Consider the following 21,681-nt stretch of genomic DNA (forward strand, 5'->3'; position numbering starts at 1 on the left):
TCTCCACATTAGGCCATCCTACCAGAACATCAGCCCATCCCTCAGTATTACAAATCTGTCAAAAAAGTTTGCTCTGTGTTTTAATACAAACTGTGCCTGTAGGTCATTTTTTACGATTCTTTCAGTGTAAACATAAGCTTGTATGGTTTTGGCCTGAATTGGCTATATGTAGGCAACCGTCATTATATTAAAATAGGCCACGTCTTCATCTTACAGTCAATTAAAGATCTGCATCAGTGCCGCAAGCACAACATCATTTTCTTCATATACCTAGAATCCCAAGGGTTTTAACACACTATTTCAATATCTATATACCATAAGGCTTCATTCCATGTTCTGACCTATCTATAAAAAATTTGACAACTGAATCCCTGAGAGAATACAACAGGCTGTTTAAAGAGACACTTAAAAGCACAAGTGGTGTCTGTGTTATTTAATTCTGTTCCTGGATTAAATGAAGTATTATCTTCTGGGTGATCTTTCTCATTTCCATAATCAGACATAAGGGCCAGGGATGGAGTAGTGCATGCGCAGCAGAGTCAGGCTCTTCCCAGTTGGGCCCCAATCGGCTCCCAGTCCTCCCATTCAGCACAGAACATAAAAGCCGCTGGCTGTCTCTCTCTTCTGAGACCAGCCACTCAACCATATGGAAGTCCGCGGATTTAAATTATTTAGCCTAATCGCTTCATTACTTTTTATGTCGGACTATCCAACTAATCCCTTTAATTTGGACACTTGATTCCCCCTCCCCCGCGCTGTCTATAGGTTATTGCCGCCACACTCCGAAGTAATTTCTTAAAACTCTGGTATAACTTAGCGAAACGTGCATGCAGCCCGCTTTCCTGCATACAGGGCGTGAGCTATTAATGGCCGCAAGTCCAGATTTGCATAGTTATAATGATCGGTTGCTGTTATCATTATTTAACGGCAGTGTAAGGACCATTAGGGTCATGCCTGTGCGCACACTACAATGTCCCCGGAGTGCAAACAGTCAGTGAAGCACATAATGAAGGCTGTGGTTATCTCTGATATCTGCACAAAAGGAAACACTTCTTAATCTACCTTTAATGCCCCCTGCTTCTATAGCTTTCGAAAATAAACCGTCTTATTGGCGCTGAATCTGTGCGCTCTGAGCGAAACAAAAGAGGGGGAGAGGAGGGGTCTCGATAAGCAGTGTGCACTCATGTCTAAGGAAAAATACTGACAAGACGCGAAATGAACCGTGAACTCTAGCTACAGTGGAGAAACCAAGGCATCTAAACCACAGTGTGCAGCCCATGCTGCTGCTGCTCTCTTCTGGGCTGCAAAACAGAGAGGAGCTGATAAGGCTTTAGGTTCAAAAAGAGAAAGAGAGAAGAGCGGGAGAAATGGAGAGAGGAACTAAATTAAAATCGACATGGAACAGGTCAAGTTTATGGCGATGCTTTTTCAAGCTAATCTTCCCAGGTCGGTTCCGGGTTCAAGTCTTAATGGGCCAATAATAGCAACATTATTCCGATTTTTCTTTTCTTTTTTCATTCCGAAGGATGGAATGGAAACCGTCTTTAATCATATGCAAATAGCAGCGCAGCACAGTAGTGACCCAGAATAGCTAAATGGCCAGCAGGGAGAACGCGCGCGTGCGCACACACACGCACACACACGCGCAGATGGAGAGATGTACCTGATCAAGGGCCACCGATCTCGTGATTTCCTCGCTGTCTGATTTGGAACCGCCCTCCCTGTCGTCTATGACCAAGTCGATGGGCATCTTGCCTTTCAAGCAGCTGATGTACCGGTGACAGAAATTATCACACAGCTCGTGCACCTAAAGGGAGAAAGAAGGCAGAGGTGTTACACACTCACCCAAACTACACGACAGTGCCATGCGCAACCACGACACCGATTCGAAGCGCAAAAGTGCCCCGAAGACTTTTTGTGCATTTTGACACAGCTAAAAATTACATTTGTGAATCTGTATTTAAACGTTATAGACGTATATATAAACTTTCTTTTAAACTTATGTTTACGGGTTTATATTAACTTATTGTTAATTTTCTTTCGTCTGTAAAAACTGAAAGATCACTTTGGATTCAGGGTAAGGTTCCCGCGCCTTTTGTGGCAGTGGACTGTCCTGCATGGAATAGTCAACTTCATTTTTTTTCTCCTCTCAAAATAGAGATATCGTCGAAAATTGACAGTGACAAGAGGGCTCTGAGGCTACAACGCACTCAACACCCGTGTTAAATTCATCATCAGTGCCCTGGGTTGTGGCCATTAGAGGAGGGTGACCCGCTTGACTGACATTTAAGGTAAACTGTTTAATTTCATCAACTTATTATATTATCACTGCCAATGTGACGCATTCGACTGCTTGAGAAACAAACAGAAAAAGGATAAACGCATGCGCAAAAAATGCTACTTCAAACTTTATTTAGGCTACTGAGTTTATATGTACAGAATATATAGCTTTCCGTAGAGAAGCAAGATCTGTAGGGAAAGAAGTGCATGCACGGAGATAAGTTTAAAAACGAAAACTTTTTAACAGTTTTGATTATGTTTGAGAATGTCAACGTTTAGGCTAAAGTTGGCTTTAGAGGCTATCGCAGTCCATCTGAAACGAAGACAAATCAGAGTTTTACACCCACTACTGCCTCTATCCACAGATGGTTGCCTGGGGCCTTTTGCCCTCCACAAAGAATCATTTTTTTTAAACCCGCAAAATTCGCCTATATGTTTCACCTTGCACGCAATTTCTGCCAGCATTAAACTTCATTAAAACATGGGAGAGACTGGGCACAGAGATATCTGTTCCAGTTGTAACAGCTTGCGTCGTGATTAAACGCGGAAGAGAAATGGCCCCATGATTGATTTTGACGCTAATTATAACCGACTAGCAAAAATACATTTATGCAAATACAGCCCATAGGTCTGAAGTGGCACAGTGGACAGAAATGGCGAGAGAATATTACCTTCTCCAGCTCCAGAAGATGAAATCGTAAAACTTGAATGGCTTGAATCATCTGAAAAATTAAAATAACAATAAAAAATGAGCTGTTCACATCTCTTGATATTAAACAGACGCGTTTTTCTCAATACAAGTAACTGTAGATGAGGAAAATATTCATGTGAATGGATTTTATGTGGAACTGATATTAAACTTGGATGTTATTGCAATATGGAGAGCAGGCGTACAGTACAGACTGAAGCTGCAATAAGCCTCAGAGTCAGAGATCTATTAGTCACCAACTAGTCGAGGGGAAGCGTTACTCTAACATTACATTTAAAGTATCAAACTGAACAAAGTGGAAAGACTGAATAGAATAAGTTTCCAGGCAGGGTTCAAAGGTGTGTGACAGCTGTCTGACAGCAGCCCTTCATCTGCAGATACAACCGGGGGCCATCATGATATCAAACAGCCCAAAAAAAGGGATATCAGCTGCAATCCTGCTTTAACTTTTCAGCACCACGTGGCTGCCTGACACAGATGAAAAGCCCGCCACATCCAAACAACAGCTGACATATTCAAAAATGCAGTACGAAAATGCAGAAAATGTCATTTGTGCAATAATAAAATATAGAGCTTACCAGATTATCCAATTCTGGATTCGATGAAAATAAAGGTTTTTCTGCCCGAATCTAAAACCCAAAACATTTCTTTATAAAATATATGAATAGAAAACGTCACACTGATATTTTTAACATATAATGTAATATTAAATTCACATACACGCATTAAACGGAACACTAGTTACTTCTTCGCAAAGACAGTGCACAATATGAAATTAGAACATTGTAAAAATCGCGTTAATTTGAATGGTAGATGTCTCTTTAATTCATTTCAGTGCAGAATTAAGTGTAAGCACAAAAGCCAGAATTGCACATTTCGGACTGTCAGGTGAGAGCTCACGCTGCTCGAGCATGCAGATTAAGAAGAGTCAAAGTTTCCTGACCTGTTTTGCAAACACTGCTATGTCTTCATTGAAAGATTCCGATGAACAAACGTCTCCTCCCGCCACCCCGGGCTCTCTGGGGGTGCAAGTCGCTAATTCACATTTCTCAAAAATCAGTGCAAGCAAGGGGAACAGGGGGTGCCTGGGAACACACACAATAGCAAATGTCACCAGAGAGAACAGCGCCGGGGTCAAGACTACTCCAGGCTAGATTTAGCCAGCCATGGTACTCTTCAACAACTCACCCATGGGGACTGCTGCTGCAGCCCATGCTATTATATTATGCAGAGGCTCGGAGAAAGGCTTCAAACAGCGGACAGACTTTTGTGATTAAATCTAGGCGCGCCTAATAGCATAAAAGCTTTAGAGTCTGTCAAACAATTTCTTGCACAGGTCTCCGTTTGCATCACAGGCGTGTGTTTGTTTGGCAAAGAAAAAGAAAGAAAAAAAAAACTCGACGGTTAAATGTGCACACATTTATTATTTATTGCTCAAGTCCTTAGAATAAATATGTGCAGCCTGGTAATGCGGAGGTGAACGCGCTACCTGAAGTTGTGCCACTGTGGCAAAAGGTGGTAAAACTGCAACTGGCCTGAAAACGCTCTTCTTAGATTTTAATAAACTCACGTAAATTAATAAATGATTTTCTTTGAACAGTTTTTTTTAATTTGCTGAAGCTTTGCAAATTAATACAATTAATTCAAAATGTTAAAAAGCAGAATCTATTTTTATTTGCACTTTTTTTACTTATAATAAACGGCAGAGCTTTAAATGGAATATAAGCGGGAAAACTTGGGGGTGGAAAAGGCTCTGCGTATAGGTGAGCTTGTTTCAGAAATATTCAAGTCAAAAAATAATTGGAACAACGGGAGATTGGCGAGTCTTCCAAGTACAAAAGATATTGCTATATCTTTCACCCAATAGAAACACGCAACAGACATGACTGGACTGAAAAGTACAACACTCCAAATTATGCCAAAAAATAAAAGAGCAGGAGAAGCCCGCTTAGCCTCTCTCCTCCCCAGCGCCTCTGCATCAGTTTGGGTTCCAGTGTGTCTTAAACTCTTCACCGGGACAGATTGCTGTCCCTGGCATCGAGCCTGTGTTTTCTTTTGTATGAGGCTGATTTTGCATCCACTTGCCCACCCCAGCTGGCCCCTCCAGGCCTGGATACACGCCTGCCCGACAGAGTGAGTTTCCCCACGGAACGAAGGCGTGCACCTACCCGTATATAGCGTCTTTATCTCTCTTGAGAGCGTCGTTAACGGAGGAGCCCATACTAGGAGGCATGGTGTTGGTGTGGGCGGTGTGCGGGTACTGGTGAGTGTGCATCTGGGGACCGTGGTTGAGGTGAACCGCCTGCATGGACCGGGCGCCGTGCGGGTCTCCGTACATGGTGGTCGGGATGCCCACACCGTCCATCCCGTAGTGGGGCAAGTCTTCGTACTGCACACAACAAACACCCGGGTCAACAGTGAATATAGACGTACAAGACTATATTAGACTGATTAAAACTTTAGTGTAAAAACAGCGAAGTGTAAAAGTGAGTAGCAGGCGAAGTAACACTTGTAGTGTTGTTGTTTTTTCTTCTAAGAAAAAGTTCGGTCAAACTGAAGAAATAATTTAATTAATTTTACAAAATTAAGAACGTGTTTTTAAAAAAAATCCAAAATTTTCAGGTACACATACGCTTAGCTGCCCTTTTAAAAATAAATGTTCTTAAAAATTGAGGAGGGGAGAAAAACAAACAAATGTAAAGCAAAAGAGAGACAAATTCACGTCTGTGTTTTTGATTTTATAATCAGAGAAAGTTTTAAAGACTTGAGTCTAAAACTGAGTTGTCTCCAGTAAGAAAACTGCACTGATAATTCTGAAGTGCAAGCTAGTTTTTGTTCTCGTCTCATTCCCAGTGACCCTTGAAGCCCGGAGGAAAAACACATATGAATTATTCAATATGTTCGAAATTACTGGGAGTACAAAAACTGTAGCAACACGGCTCGGTTATTATTATCGCCATTAACCAGGCGGTTGTTGGGCTTTAACACCATAAACCCGGAGTCCTGTGTTGTCACAGTGTACAACAACAAAAGTCTTAAAGTTGTTAATTGCGGCGTTTCTCATTTTAAAGGCTCGTAACTGTGCAGCATGTTCTTACTTATCAAGCACGCTATGATTAGTGCAAACAAAACTAAACAACACAAGTCGCGTGCTGTTTTTCATGTTGTTAACCGAAGGTGAATATTCAAACTTTTTTCATGCGTCGCTTTTGAGTGAATTTACCACCCAGCCTTTACGTTTTGGTTTGTAACTACTCAGAAATGTTGCTTCTGGTCTGAGAAAGGTCAAATTAAGCAACTTATTTGAGGTTTGCTTTTTCATATACAAGAAAATATGCTTGAAATATTAATGACGTTCTTTTAGACGTGACAAACAAGTGCCGGTGGAAGAGTAAAATGCATTATCACTTAAGGCTGAGCATGTCGAGCCTAAAGGCAAAGAGGTGCAAACCCCAGCGTGGTGTAGCCCCAGTGCCAAATTCTGCAGCTAAATGTGTCCAGTGTCCCTAACATCCCCGCTTTTACGCTGTTTATTATCCGTGTGAAGATTCAGCTGCTGCTCTAAAGAAAAGAAGTCCCTGGATTGTGCGAATCAGAGCGTTTGTCATCACCTCGTTATTAGGGAAAAAGTGCCTTACTTGCTCGAGGCTTATTTTTTGCATATTTAAACACATTCTACGACGTGCCGTCGATTGACGAACAACCGACGGAATTTTTATTTTGATCGTAAATACTCGATAAGTAACCTTGATGGAGCAGTCAACAGAGAAAAGTAGAGATTTGTTTTGCCTCCATGCCCTCCCCCATTTTGCTTCCAGTAACTGGCCTGTCATAACTAATCTAAAAAACACAGCCAATGTGAGATATGATCACGCTCCCAGTGTCTCTCACTGGGCCGGTTTGTGGGACAAACGAGAGCGACCGTGCGTAATACCGGGCCAAAAACACGCCAAACATGAAACCGTCCCTCCGTGTGTCAGAAAGACGACAGAAACTTTCGCCGCGAATGTGTGTCCGTGTGGGTATGTGTGTCATTAAGCCACGTTACAGCGCAGCATAGCATTCAAGCGCAGCAGACTTGGAGAAACTTTTTAGGGGGGATTGCCCTACGTACCCGTTGCGCCATAACCCTCCTCACTCCCTGATCGTCCTTTCACTTTAGGTAAATCCCCTCTGCGGCCAGGGTGGAGACGAAATAAAGAAAGAAAATCCAAATAAATGAGAAGATGTTTCAGCCAAAATCCCGTTTGCCTTTTCTTTTTTTCCACGGAACGATGAAGCCAGCTCCCGCTTTCTGTGCAAGTTTAGCCCAGGCGCGGCAAATAGGTCCTCGGCTATCCTCGGGGCAGCAGCACCGGGCTCCTTTTCCAAAACCAGGATGAAAATAAAAAAGCCCCTCAAACAAAACTGGCGACTCTCATGGCTTTTTGCCACTCCGCCTGTCAGTCAAAACGCGAGGGCTTGTCAAAAGTACCGGATGAATGATGGTCCGACGTGCGTCTCCACGGGATCGGCACCACCTAAATGTTAATGGTCACAATCACAGTTAAAAAATGAAGCAGCTCTCCCCTCGTTTTCTTTGATCACTCTCGGCTCCCGGCTTGATTTTCTTATGCAAAAGCGTCTAGAGGAGATCAAGAGGAGGTGGGGTGATAATTCTGGCTTAGGCTTTCTTAAAGGAGCCACGATCGATGCTGTGCGCGTGTATGCGTCTGCATGTGTGTGAGTGCGTGTGTATGCGTGAGCCGCCTGCCCGTTTGTGTACAATGGATGTGTGTGTTGAGCTGAGGAGGAGCGGAGGATCTGGACCAGACTGCCGAAACCCGGAAGTAGTGGTGGCCATAACAGGTCGCGTCTCTTACACAACGCACCGGGCTGCAGCAAGTCGTGCGGAGAGGAGGGGGGGTGGGAGGACCCTGTGAGCCCAGCCAGCCAGCCGCACTGCGAGCTGGAACAACACTAAACACAGAATATTCATCTATGACTTCGACTTCATGTCTCATCCTCACAAACTGACTTTATTCTGCAGTCTGGAAAACACGTGAATTCGGGACTGACACGTCCAGCACCCACTTCTCTTCTTATAGTTTGTAAACGAGTTACTGAACCAACTTTCTACTCTGAAGTGAGCTGTTCTCAGGTACGTTATTAAGAGCCTGTAAGTTAATAATATTTTTATAATGAAAGAAAATGAGCTGTAGAATAAAACAAGTCGAGCTCATCCCAGTAATGTTGCAGTCAACCGAAGCCTCTGAGAGGCTGTCATCATTCTTTATGCATGAAATCCACTGCAGCCAAACATCCAGTTTTGCAGGTTTTCGGCCTTGCAGCTCGACTTCTGTGCAGTCGATTTGCTTCCCGTGTTTGATTTTATAACTGAAAGACTAGAAGCAAACAACATATAAAAACCTTGGAGAAATTGTCCAGTCTAAATAGAAAGAACAACAAAGCAACTTTAAACACGTCATTTGGAACATTTATACTTATTTTAAAAGTTGGTTGCTTTTCAAACGAAAGCAGCTTAATTACTCCGGATGTTGATGAGAGTCGTCATGAGAAAAGGGGATACTGAAATAAGTATATAAAACATTAAAGTCGTCGTCAAAGCATCTTTTATGTCTAAATAACAGTAAACGTTATCCACTTTTCTCCCCCACAGTAGTGCCGAATGGGTCGCTCCAGTCAGCCCGGGCTGTCCAATGGCAGGGAGGCAAAGAGATGGGAGCCCCCTATTGGCTCCCCACATGATCGATCCCGAGCTGATTGATCGGTTTTAGGCCACATTGGCGAGGAGGTGCAAAACAAAACGTCGGCCGCGGATACATAACACACACTTTACGCTTCTGTCAGCTTATACAGTGCACAATTTAGCCAAAACTCAAAATATCTGACCAAGACACCCCCTTTCCTCTCTACCTTTCCATTTACCCCCCTACCAAACACACACAAATTTTCACATCTCCAACTTAATTACGTCCCTCTAAACGCACTTACACTTTCACTTAACTTTCCCTAACCAAACAGAACTACTCCTAAGATATGATAATGTCTCTCCTCTCGGAATCCTTATTAATTTAACTTTTGTCTTTTTTTATAATGAAGCGTTCACTTGAGTTTCACGATTTGCCGTACAGAGATTATAAAAGTTTGGTCAAATATTTATGAGCTTTAATATATGAAAGGGAACTTGGATTCTTGAGGAATTTCAGAAAAGTAATGATACCACTGAATAATGTCTGGGTATAAATTAACCAAATTGTTTGAATTTTCTATTTTATCTTATTATATATGATTCCTCACCGGGAGGAGAAGAACTACAAATCTTATTTAATTTAGCTGATATTTTTTAATTAAAAATGAACTTTGATTACCTATTTCTACATAAATATTAATGAGATATTCCGTGGCATATGAAGAAATATAATAAAAACGGATTAAGGTGGACATGATTAGTTTTAAGAGATAAGCTATTAGTTTTTTCCCCCTGAAGTTACAAAAGGATATTTGCAGATTTTGTCACTCTTTGTCACATGACGATGACCGACACAACTTTTTCATTTATTTTTCAGCCCATCACACGTGAATGGAGAGTGTCTAAAAGATCCATTTTATCTCCTGATTATGCTCATGAGGCGTTAAGGTGTTGCTGGTCTGTGACAGCCTGCTTTAAGTTTTTTCACCCCTCTTCTTTTTTCCCCGTGCAGTGCGTCCAGTCATCGATCATCTGCCCCGATGCCAGAAACGGTGTCATAATACGATAATGCGGCTTCACACATTCAGCGGTGATTCCTGTGGTAAAACCCGAGCGTTAGGATCCGATGGGACAGTTTTACAGGCATGAAATGACTATCAAAGGCTCCCGCAGTCTGGCCGCTGAGGCTTCGAGGCACGGACACAGGGAAGCCAGAAGGCACGGACCTTTACGCACAGAACACGGGATCAAATAATAAACTGTGCTGACTTGTTTTCGTCCACTTTGCTGATTTATTTATTTAATGGTGAGTAGAAGTTCTCATTCTCGCATTTTCTTCTTCATTTTACGGCAAAGCAAATAATTAGTTGTAAGAATGCCACATGAATATTCACGTTCAGTTATTACTAATTAAAGAGGATGTTGCGGTTAAAATCAGCTTTCAGCTAAATTTATATTTATTGGAATACAAAAGATTATAATGCAGCTCACCTACACTGAATTTTCGCGAGTCATTGGGAAGAAGTAAGGTTAAATCAACATGAAAGGGGGTCACATTAGCACTTGTTCACTTAAAAAAAACTATAGCATTATAAAGCAATTAAGCTACGACAATTAGCATCCATAAAAGCAAACTGGAGCTCCACTTTCTTTCTCGGAGCTGTTCCTTCGTTAGGGTCAGCGCATTTTGGTATCCTGAAAGAGAGCAGGGGGGCAAATACCGTCACTTCTGTTTAATCCGCTTTGCGATGACGATAATGCTTTGAGTCGTTTCAATAAAATCAGCAGGTATTACTTTCAAACCACTGAATGCAAATTGACAGCATGTTTGACTGCGGAAACAAATGAAAGCGTTGTTAGACGGCCTCTGCGTCTTGACTCGTGCAGAGTGAACACAAAGAGAAACTGCACACCTTATGCACTACAAACACACGCTATACTTAATTCGGTTAAAACTCAAAATGCAGAGAAGGAGTATCCAAAGTGTTTATTCCAAACTATGTCAAGTTAATCGCGATTATTTTTCGCTTTTTATGTAAATATGTAAAGAGAGAAAAATGACTAATTTGAATCTTAGCCTAATAAATAACAAACTAAACCCCTCCAGGTCAGAGATATGAATCATCGCTTGGCTCTTGGTGATCCCTTGTATCACTGCTTGTCTGTAGCTGTTTGAAAAAACAAGGAGCAACTGGCAGCCTGCGGAGTCAAACTGAGGTCAAACTTTTTGCAGCTCCGCAGCTTTGCGCCTAAACATGTTGGGATCTGCAAAAAGGCCATTGAGCCTCTCTGCTTTGTGTCACTGCTTCAGAACACAGACAGACCTGCTGCAAAGTTTTCACAGTTTATCTAATTTTATGCAACTACTAGTTTATTAACGCCTGTCAGAAAACCCAACAAGATACATTAGGGCGCAATTAGGTTCTGTGAGCTCCAGTTAGAAACTATTCAGTCAGAAAAGGGCACTCATTTTTTTATACAAGTAAATCATTTATTTTGCTTATATATGATTAAAACGTTAGTGCAACAAGAAATAATATGATGTAACATGCAGGTATGACTCATTATAAAAAGGCTAATTTATTATACACACATTATCCAGCATCGTTTATAAAATACTGATCATATATGAAAGTGCAGCATTTGTTTTTATATGGTCTACAGTTCGTTTTAATCATTGTAAGCGTGTTTGGGCTGTGATTTATGTGAAAGCTTGGTGCTTTTCTTTCTAGAGTGACACTAATATGTTTGCAGTATAATTAAGGTGCCCAAACATCTTGGTAAATACTTTGGCTTAGGTAATGATATAAGCTTGACTTTGGTATGATCACAGTATTTAAACGATTCGCAATATTAATTTCATGAAATCAGCTCAGGGAGTATTCACTCCTGCTGGATCCTGCGCTTTGGCCCAAATGTTAATCTCAGCTGCTCTCGCCTCTCACACACATTAATGCTTAATCATTTGCGCCTTCTACCGGAGTTGTTGGAAATTACATGTGATGCAGAAGGACGGGAAGATTCCTGACCAGATCATTCAAATAACATACTAAAGTCGCGCAGCGTAAAGGCTCTATTAAATTTCACGCGTTCTTCTGTTGCACTGTGAGCATTTTATGGTCCAAACGTTGGACTAAAGGCAGAATAAAATTGTTTGACTCTATAAAGAAGTGACTTGTCATATTTATGTCATTATTTATGTGAATAACTTAATATGTTAATAAAATATATAACGGTGTGAGAAGGATTTTGGTGCGTTGTCACTGATTATAGAGTGGTTGTTTTATTTTAAGGTGGATTAGAAATGTTGATATTACATGAACCAGATCTGCTCATTTATTGTCAAAGTGTCACAGGTAACATTTTAAGAGAAACACTTTTCAAATAAAGTCTTAAACATAACAAATCAACACTTTCAGTATTCAAACCTTAGATAAAATGTTGTGCAGAAATCACTCAGCTGTGTTTTTTAATAAACCGTCTACATCAAGATGTTACTAGGTGTAAGATTCTAATTTTCAAAATGTAGAAAGATATTCAAAGCTTCATCAAATTTCAACACTAAGGGAACTGCTACTGCTTTCTCTATGAATTGCGTTGATGGCAATGCATAATTAATATTAGCATGTGGATTAATGATAAACAACTGCAAATGACTGATCAAGAACTGACACAACAGCACCTTGGATCTCACACTCAAACTGCATAACACTTATGGATACATAATGTGATAAACAGCTGTTTTCCTATACAGTGAGAAGTGTGTGAAAATAGATGCACTGTTACATATGGCATATAAACCTCTAAACATGTGCGTTCAAGTGCGCAAACACAGAGAGAACAGGTTCCTGTAATGCTGCCCGTCAATTTTCACATTGTGCCATTGGTCACCAGGTCAGCAGCTCCACTATTACTCTGAAGGGCTGCAGAATCTGAATTAACACCACAGGCAGATAGAGAGCTCACTGCTCTATCACACACAGACACACCTCCTTAACTCTCTCCCTCTTTCTGTCTTTCCCTCTCAGCGTCTCTCTCAACCAGCCCTTCCAGCAGCATTTGTCACCGGCACTATTATTTCAGGTGTGCTAATGGTGTCACAGACACTTTTGCAGAGAGAGGAAGAGACATGATGAAGTGAAAAAGGAGGACAGGAGAAACTGAAGAACAGGAGGAAAAGAGTATCATCGGCATCATCATCATCACTTGAACTCCCCACTCCCTGTAACCCAAAAAAAAAAAAAAATCCAGGGATGAATGATCTGAAAGGTGATCCATTCAGGGTTGGAGGGGTAAGGGTGGCTGCGGGTGGATGGGTGAGGATGAGCGGGGGCTTTTCTCACACCTCCCAGGGAGACTGTGAATTGATCAGCACCTAAGAGAGGGAGAAAGAGAGGGAGGGAGGGAAAGTGAGAAGAAAGGAGAGCGGCAAAGCAGAGAAATGAAGGATGACGATGAGAAGAGGGCGAGTGGAAAAAGCTGGGTGTTGGAGCTAAGCTATAAAACCAGGAGGGGGGAAAACAGAGTGATAGGAAGGGAGGAGTGAGGCAAGGCTGCAGAAGAGGTGTGAAGACTCATCTTTTTCTGGATGGGTGTGAGTTTAGGCCGGAGCAGAGAGAGGCCTGGGAGCACAGCATAGCCTAGTGGTAATAAACCAGGAAACCCCAGTAGAGAAACAGACAACATCAGCTATAAGGAAGCTATAAAGTGTTTTTAAAATCAAAATATAGTCTTCAGTCTGAGCTTGATATCTTTAAAGTTGATTGCTAGCTAGTTTACTCTTATATGGAAATCTGTTAAAAGGGACCGTTTCAGAAATTTTAGAAGTCATGTTTGTTTTTGTACATTTTATGAGATATTTAATTCATATAATACACATATCAAGGGAAATTCCAGTCCCCTTGACATATTTTGTTTTAAATTGTATAAAACAGTATTGTGTCCATAGCATAAAATGCAGTGTACGGTAAAGGAAACAGTTGGGTAATCAATTTAATCTAAATAGGGTTCAGTATTGAACAGCATTACAGCAAATATACAGATGTTTTTCTCAGGCTTTGCAGCCAAATTGTACTTTTTAAAAATCTTTTCTTGTACAGCCGTTCCTCCAGATGATAGCCAGTTTCTTGCCACAGTGGCTGCTAGAATAGAAAAACCCTAACCACGGCCAGTGTTGGCTTGTGGCTGTTCTTTATCTCCCAGGCAGCAGTAAACACATGGTCACTACAAAATGCAGCTGTAACATTCACCACAAAACCACTGTGAAGTACTCATATCGTATGTCAATGAAGGTGATAAAAGCTGCAGCTTTCCACTTACCTCTTTGACATGGCCACCCAGTTAATAGCAAACCAATTCATTTCTTAACAAAGTGTTTTGCAAAGTGTTTCAGAATTAATTCTGAGAGATCCCTTTACTTTGTTTTATTGCAATTGCAAAATAAAAAATACGGCAATATAAAACTTTTCATATATAATGTAAAAATGTGAAATCAGAACAATACTTAAACCAACATCACATAAATATGAATAAATCTTGAATTTTATTTTGTCATCCTTTACATTTTAAAGCATTTGATGTTTTCCTTATCACAGTTTAATTAAGATAAAACATGGAGAGACATATGCAACAACTAGATACAACATCAATTTACAGTAGGCTGTATATAAATATCAAGTTTGTTTTTTAAAAAAGTGTGGATTTCATTAGACTGTGATGCCTTCAGGTTCTGGCGTAACACCTTTCCAACAGTGAAAAAAGTTTATGCCCCACGCAACATAATTGTTAACTTTAGTTAAATATAGATACATTGTAATTTCCTTACAAAAGTTCTATTCATTCAACTGTGTTTTACTCCATAACTCCCCCAGGTCATTAATAGCACCCTGCAGTGGCCCTTTGCCCCCAAAAGAGGGCCCACCCCACAGTTTGAGAGCCACTAGCTTACGAGACATATTGTCAATATGCCAATGATCGTTATGACTTGGACTTCAAAATAATTTCACATTTGTTAGGAAAATGTTGAGATGAAATGTAGAGCAAATATTTGGCATAACAGGTCAGACGTGTGCACTCCAGTTCAGCAGCAGGGCACTCGTTCATCCCTGCAGCAGCGAATCAGATTACTAAACATACTGATTGACTGCAGCGGTTTCTAGTGAACCTACTGCCATCTCTTCTAAACAAAGTTATCTCTACTGAAGTTCAAGAGGAGGTCAGCGGTCAGCTCTCATCTAAGATCCTTTGTATACTGTATGACCCTAAGGATCCTAATAAAGAAGCTTTCAAAGCATAAATTCATCTCATAACAACAAATGTCAGCGATATGGTGAAAGCTTGCTCTACTGTGCACTAACTGTGGCTTCATAGTAAATGGAGGCAATTTAAAAAGAGAAAATCCACCAAGGTTTTTCAAAGAATGAGACAAACTTGTTTTCTGGGAAAAGTTTTTCTAAACCCACATGAAAACTGTCAAAGAATCAAGGTAGCGTGATTTGTTGTAAATGCCTTCCACTAAGCTTTTGTTAATTATCACATGTGTCATAACCATCAAAAGACAACAACAGATGACTTGGCACACGCTAATGTTTGACATTTCTATCTTTGTACCCTTTGTTCCGTCACTCTCTTTTTCCTCATTTGTTTATGACACATTATACCACACCTGCCTCCAATAATTACTCTTCCCTCGCACTTTTCTTGCTTTGTCCTTGAGTTTCTAAATGCAGACAGAACCTGTGAATTACGAAGCCTCCGTTCTAAAAAGCCTCATATAGCATCACCTCTCGGGTGAGAATTAATCATTAATCTTTACTGTGCAATGTTTGGTTTTCTTTAAAACTATTTTTTATGACAGTTAAACTGTTCCCAGGAATGTAATGGGTTACAGTGATTTCTACTGAAACACTTATCTGCAAGTGTCCATTGACACTTATATGCTAATATAAAGACTCATTTGCACTCACTGCAGCTCATTTTTCCTGTACTTTTATTTACTATTAGTGATCACATATGGGTACAAAAGAAGACACATTAGACAAGATAAATATCTATAGCTGTGTACAGACATATTTTAGTGTAGTTTAAGTGTCAATCTCTGAACTCGAGTTTGCAAAAGCATCTTGGTTTTATAACTTCTATGGAAATGTACATGAGTACCATGTGGATACATTGGTTAAACAAATGAAAAAAGAAATGTGGTTTCTCCTCAGCAAACTCAAATAAAAAAATCTTCTGAAGTTACGGCTGGGAATACATGTTTTAGTCACTGAACATTTATGTCTGTTTTCTCTGACATGCATAATTTTAAAATACCACAACTCCTACATTTTAAAATGTTTTGAAATCAGTTTGAGCCTAAAAAAACAAAACAAAAAAAAAGCTGTGATCGAGTTTTCATTCAGCAGAAGAAATTTCATTTCGGATGACCCATTTTCAAATAAACATAACTAAAATGGAAAACAGATTCTAAATATTTCTGTCATTTAACAACAAAGACAGGAAAAGGGCAGCTGTGGCTGACCGCTTCTGCTTTCCGCACAGGGAAGAAAAAACTGTTTCCATCCAAAAGCAGTGACAGAACTGATCAGTCTGGATTGACATGTGAGCAATGATTACACTGTGCCTGGATTCCCTCCTCACCACCAAACCACCAGAACTTCCCCTGCAGCTGGCTATTGTGTTCCTTTTATTTTCACCAAATTCTGAAAAATAACCAACGTATGAACATAAATGTGGATTAAACTCCTAAATAGTCCAGAATCAACAGACTGATACAGCATTTGCAGGTAATGGTGCATACATCTGTTGCTTCCGTACAATATTGACAAAATGCTCTTGGCAGTTGATTGCAGCTCATTTTAAATATCAGATGAGCATGCTCAAGTATCAGGAAGACGTGGCAAAAAAAGTAGTCTACAGTGATGAAAAAGTAAGCAGATTTGGACATAATTACTCCTTTGTTGTACTTTATACATTTTTCTTTACATTAATCAAGCAGCTTTGGATTCTTTCAAAGGGTTTATGTCGTAGGTAATACATTTGATCAAAGTAGTGCACTTCAAATTACTATTTAAGGTTAGTTTTTAATAGCAATAATCCTTCAATACACAAGCAAATTTTACTAGATTACATTTTTATGAAATTATGCATTCATCACAATTAATATTTTCAATTAATATTCGTCAGTATATTTAGATTTTTATTCCTAATGTTTAATGATAACAATTTTTGAATACAGAACTTTTACTTGCACTGTGGTATCTCTGCTTTCCATGAAATACCTCTACCACTGGACATTTGTTACACAAACCTAATTAGCAAACATTAATATTAATTATTGATTTTATTTACTTTTTACTGTAATACTTTTATTTTTCTCAACTTTAGAAAAAAACTAAATACAATGGTGATTTAGGATCGGTGTGGGTTAAGCCGAGCCTCCCTTGGGAGTCAGCATTATAGGGCTGCAGACAAACAATTTAGAGATTGACCTTTCACCTATCAGACACTAGAAAATAAAAAAAGCCTGGTGGGGTCATATCCCCATAACCATTATGGATCACATGCAATTTCCTTCAGCCATTTAGACAGGTAAATTACATATGCGTGTGTCACATACTTATGAAGAAAGTCACATTGCCGGTAACCAAAACTGCTCCTCAAAGAAACACAGGTAACTGTTTCCTCTGATATAATATTACCTACATTTCAATCAAAACATGCACATAAAACATGCCTGCATGCAAACACATACGCTTGGACACACCTACAAACACACTCACAGGCTGTCTGAGAGCCTGTCTCCAGCTGACAACATCAGTGGAACCTGATCTGGCTTAATACAGGCCCTTACCTGCATTTACTGCTCCGTTAAAACGCCCTCTTGTTGTCCTACCAATTCACCACACTATAATTGCACTGAGGCTGCATATGGTCCTCATCTACTGCCCAGCACAAGATAAAAGCTAACAGACTGTGGGTGTACAGCGCAGTAGAGAAGTAAGTGTGTGTGTGTGTGTGTGTGTGTGTGTGTGTGTGTGTGTGCATGCGCTCGCACAACTTCATATATGTGACTGTGTGTACATACGTATGCAAGCATTTTAGGGCAAATTGGACTCACCATAACTCAGGGGATAGTTAGGAAAACTGCATGATGTCACTGTTATTATACTGTAAATGCAGTTGATTTGGCTTTGAGGTGGAGTTCTGACATGTGCGCCGAGGCTGCCTCGCTGATCCTACCTCCACATCCAGACTTTGAACTGAGAATCATTGTGACGTATTAACATATCAGGCCAAGTCTCTCTGCTAATTACTCACTAACTGTGTCCATTTTATTACTTTCCAGGAATATTTGGGACAGTTTTACTTTAAATGAGATAAGAAAAAGCTACTGCAGAGTAATTAAAATGGCAAAATTAATCATCTTCACATTATTTTTAAATGCTAGTAGGTCACTTATATCCTGATAAAACTTTACCACGTGTTCAGATGGAGCTTTCTTTATTTTCTCACTGATGAAGTTGAGATGATGACTTTGGCAAGAAACTAAGGATACTAAATAAACAGCTGAGTAACAGGATTAGTAATGACAGAAGATTGGCTTGTACACAGCCTCACAGTGATTCTTTCGTGCTAATGCCAATGCTTGTGGCTGCTCTGCCCAGTCAGGTTTATGAAAGTCAGTCGGATTAGAGCCCAGCTGGGGCTCAGTAAACCAACACTCAGCCTTCGCACTCATACCGCCATACATGACTTCCCAAACAGACCTTGACATCCACCCCGCCCTGCTTTATTCTGAGGTTCTTCATCATTCTCCCCTCATTGTTTTTCCTTTTCGCAGACACTGCTAGCATGGCCTTGCACTGCATCCCACACAATACTTTTTCAAACACAACACACGCTCTGCTCCAAATTAAAATACCAAGGCTTATTGAGCAATACTCTTCTAATGGTTTCATCCACCAATGGGTTTATCTTTGCTCACATAAACTCTGCTCCGACCAAAAGAAGCTGCTCTCCTCTCTTCTTACGTAAGCTGGCAGAAAATCTCCTAAATCCCTCTCTTTTGCTGTTGTTGTGTTGCGTTTCGGCTGGCGCTCCCTCTAAAAGAGCATCTGAGACCGGGGCAATTAGAACCTGAGCAGGGTCTTGGCGCATCAGACCATTTAGCACTAATAAGGCTGACTATAGAAAAACCCAGACCCATTGACACTGTAGCACTGTTTGGTATTGACGGTGATTTGATGGCACTGAATCGTATCAAAGAGTTTCAAGATGTTTGATTTTCCCAGTGAGAGCTCAATTTCTTGGTCGTTTTTCTGGAGTAAATGTGAAGAATTCTGTCTCCGAGGACTTAAAACAGAGTCATTTTCTGTTTGTATTATTATTATTTGTGAAAATAAAATGTTCAGATCTCAAACTAGAAGATACAGAAGATTGTTTTTTAGAAAAGTCACACATAGAAATTGAAGAATTTAGCATCACAATGAAAGTTATAATGATAGCCTGATATATCACATCATGAGCTTGAATGGTGAAGTCTGAAAATGTAAAACTTATGCGAACCTTTAATGTATACGTTGAAGTTTATATAGATACAATACCAATAAACCCAAAAGGGTCAGATATCTGCTGACATCTAAACAATCATTTAAGCTAAAATATAAAGACAAAGTGTCCCCAGTCTAAAGGGAAAGTTTATGCAATTTGAAACAATGGTGAGCATTTGTGTATTCTAAACGCACAAAGGTGCATGAGTGGATGCACTTGTCTGAAAGCAGTTATGGAAAGCATCAATGTGTTATAAGACATCCAGAGACAAAGACTATGCAAGAGACAATGAGAAAGGTCATAAAGACAGAAGAAGAGAGAAGGAGGGAACAAGGCAGGAGAAAAGCTAAAGAGAAAGAAAGAGCAATGCAAGGTTGCTGTTAATTCTTCCATATCTAAGCCTCTTTGCAGAAACTCCCTTTGTCTTCCAAGTCCCAGTCATTAGAGCCTAATCCTATCAACCAGGGGCTAATCTGAGGGCAGAGGGTTCAGCCCCCTCAGCTCCACAGGCCAACACACACGCGCACAAGTACACACATAAATGTTAAAGGCACACAAACACAGACATGCTTGGACAAGTACACACTCGTGTTCAAAACACTAACAGAAATGTAGATGTTTGGGCACGTACACATGCACGCTTGTGTAGATATATTTGTGAGGACATAATACTGTAACAGAATACTGTAACTTTAAGTGGCTGACCCCAACACTAATGCTAAGGCCAAGTATTCTTCATCAAACAGACCTCTGATGGACTGTGAGAAAGAGATGGGAACTGCGCGACAGTGCTCTAAAACTTAAAGTAGTTCTCACAAAGATAGTTGTTTAAGTAAAATCACTCTCCCCACCTCTCTCTGCCTCTCTCTCTCTCTCTCTCTCTCTCTCTCTCACACACACACACACACACACACACACACACACACACACACACACACACGCATAACACAAAATCAATCATTTACCTCTAAAAAGTACACTTCCACCCATACTTTACATGGTTTGTGATGAACTACTTGGTGGAGAAGAGACCTGTATGTGTGTGTGTGTGTGTGTACTGCGGGTGGGTGTGAGGGGTGGTGGGGGGTGATGGGGCATCACATTCCCACACATTCCAGCAGAGCCTCTCCCCCTGCCATCATCATTCTCCTCTTTATTTCAGTGCTGACTATGCCCAAGATTAGTTATTGATCAGGAAGGATATAAATTATTCTAAAGTGAAAGCCCAACAACACAGTCATTATAGATCGACTATTGACCAACGCCAATATATCATTCCATTTCCACTGCACTGCACCCCTGCCACTAGCCAGAAAAATGCTCAAATAATGAGATGGGGAATTTTTATGACTTGGGCACACTTTACTTGACCTTTCGGGGAAGGTAGATGGATAATATTAGCGTTGGGTTCTCAAATGCGATAGCATTTAGAGAATTTGGCCACAATGACTTGATAATTTATGACAAAGACGGATTTTGATGGAGTCGAATAGCTCGTACGAGGGGTTTTCTAAGGTTACTTTTTGGTTTCAACTCTGTGTGAAAAGTTTGTAAAAGTTGCAACCGCTTGTCTTTGGTTGTCAAAGTTAAGTGCGGTGTAAGATGATGGATTTAATGTAATATTTAAAGATTCTTTAGTCCAATCAGGTTCAGAACTCAAGACATCTAGCATCTTAGTAGCAAATACGAATAAATTCATTTAAATTCAAAATAAGGATTCACAATAAGGACTTAATTCAAATTCTGCCACTGTATTTTAGATGGCATCAGCTTGTTCTTATTCATCATTTTTGAAAGCACAAAAGGCTTTTCTCATATTGCTTATTTGTGCTTCCTCGTCTCTTCCGTCCTCTTGGCTGTGACCTGGAAATCAATCTCAATATGCCATGCTGAAGGATGTCTCGGCTCCTAAAATGCATCTGGAGGTCAAAAAGAGGTGGGGATGAAGTATAATCGAGGATGCACGAGTATATTTTTTGCAGAAGTGCTTTTTCCTTCAAGTCAGAAAAGAGACATGGCACACAGCTGGAATCAAATAACCAAGGTGAGAGGAGGACTCTAAATGACTCATCTTTTATATACATATGTTAGTTCTCTAATACGATCAAATGTTAAAAAAAGGTATCTAATCACATGTTATAAATTTTATTGAAAGTGGCTGAGCTGCGATAGAATGAGAGGCCATTAAAATGATGTAAACTATTTTAAGTAACTAGTACGTGCATCTCAACAAATGTAGGCCCAGTAATCACAATTTGTTCCAAACTACCTTGAGAGTTTTACAATTTGCTTTCTAACATTGAACAAGAAGCCAATCATCTGCAAACCACCGCTTCGTGCCTGCACACTTCACTTACGGTGCGCACGTGTGTTCACACCTGAGAAACATCATGCTGACATTCCGCCCTGGCAAGGAAAACAACCTAGCATTACAATAAACATAACC

The 21,681-nt window shown here is 40.3% G+C and overlaps 1 protein-coding gene and 1 long non-coding RNA gene across 4 annotated transcripts in view; one reads left to right on the plus strand and one right to left on the minus strand.

Moving 5' to 3' along the window:
* meis1b (Meis homeobox 1 b) overlaps positions 1-7,827 on the minus strand; it is a 77,335-nt gene extending 69,508 nt beyond the window's left edge. The window contains exons 1-6 of the mRNA XM_026189899.1: positions 7,104-7,827; positions 5,158-5,378; positions 3,933-4,074; positions 3,568-3,618; positions 2,952-3,002; positions 1,664-1,807 (exon numbers count right to left, since the gene is read on the minus strand). Coding sequence (XP_026045684.1) covers positions 1,664-1,807; positions 2,952-3,002; positions 3,568-3,618; positions 3,933-4,074; positions 5,158-5,378; positions 7,104-7,115 — 621 coding nt within the window. The 5' untranslated portion in view covers positions 7,116-7,827. The remainder of the gene's footprint in view (positions 1-1,663; positions 1,808-2,951; positions 3,003-3,567; positions 3,619-3,932; positions 4,075-5,157; positions 5,379-7,103) is intronic.
* Positions 1,767-15,965, plus strand: LOC113034828 (uncharacterized). Of its 3 annotated transcripts, none has more exons than XR_003274236.1 (4): positions 1,767-1,830; positions 2,159-2,291; positions 9,694-9,987; positions 12,710-15,965. It is a non-coding gene; the product is annotated as an uncharacterized LOC113034828 (long non-coding RNA). The 3 variants fall into 3 exon arrangements; XR_003274237.1 differs by having other exon boundaries at positions 1,814-2,077; XR_003274238.1 differs by lacking the exons at positions 1,767-1,830; positions 2,159-2,291 and adding an exon at positions 7,926-8,129.
* Positions 15,966-21,681: the final 5,716 nt, after the last annotated feature.

This window comes from Astatotilapia calliptera, chromosome 13 (genome assembly GCF_900246225.1).
Source record: "Astatotilapia calliptera chromosome 13, fAstCal1.2, whole genome shotgun sequence".
NCBI classification, from domain to species: domain Eukaryota; kingdom Metazoa; phylum Chordata; class Actinopteri; order Cichliformes; family Cichlidae; genus Astatotilapia; species Astatotilapia calliptera.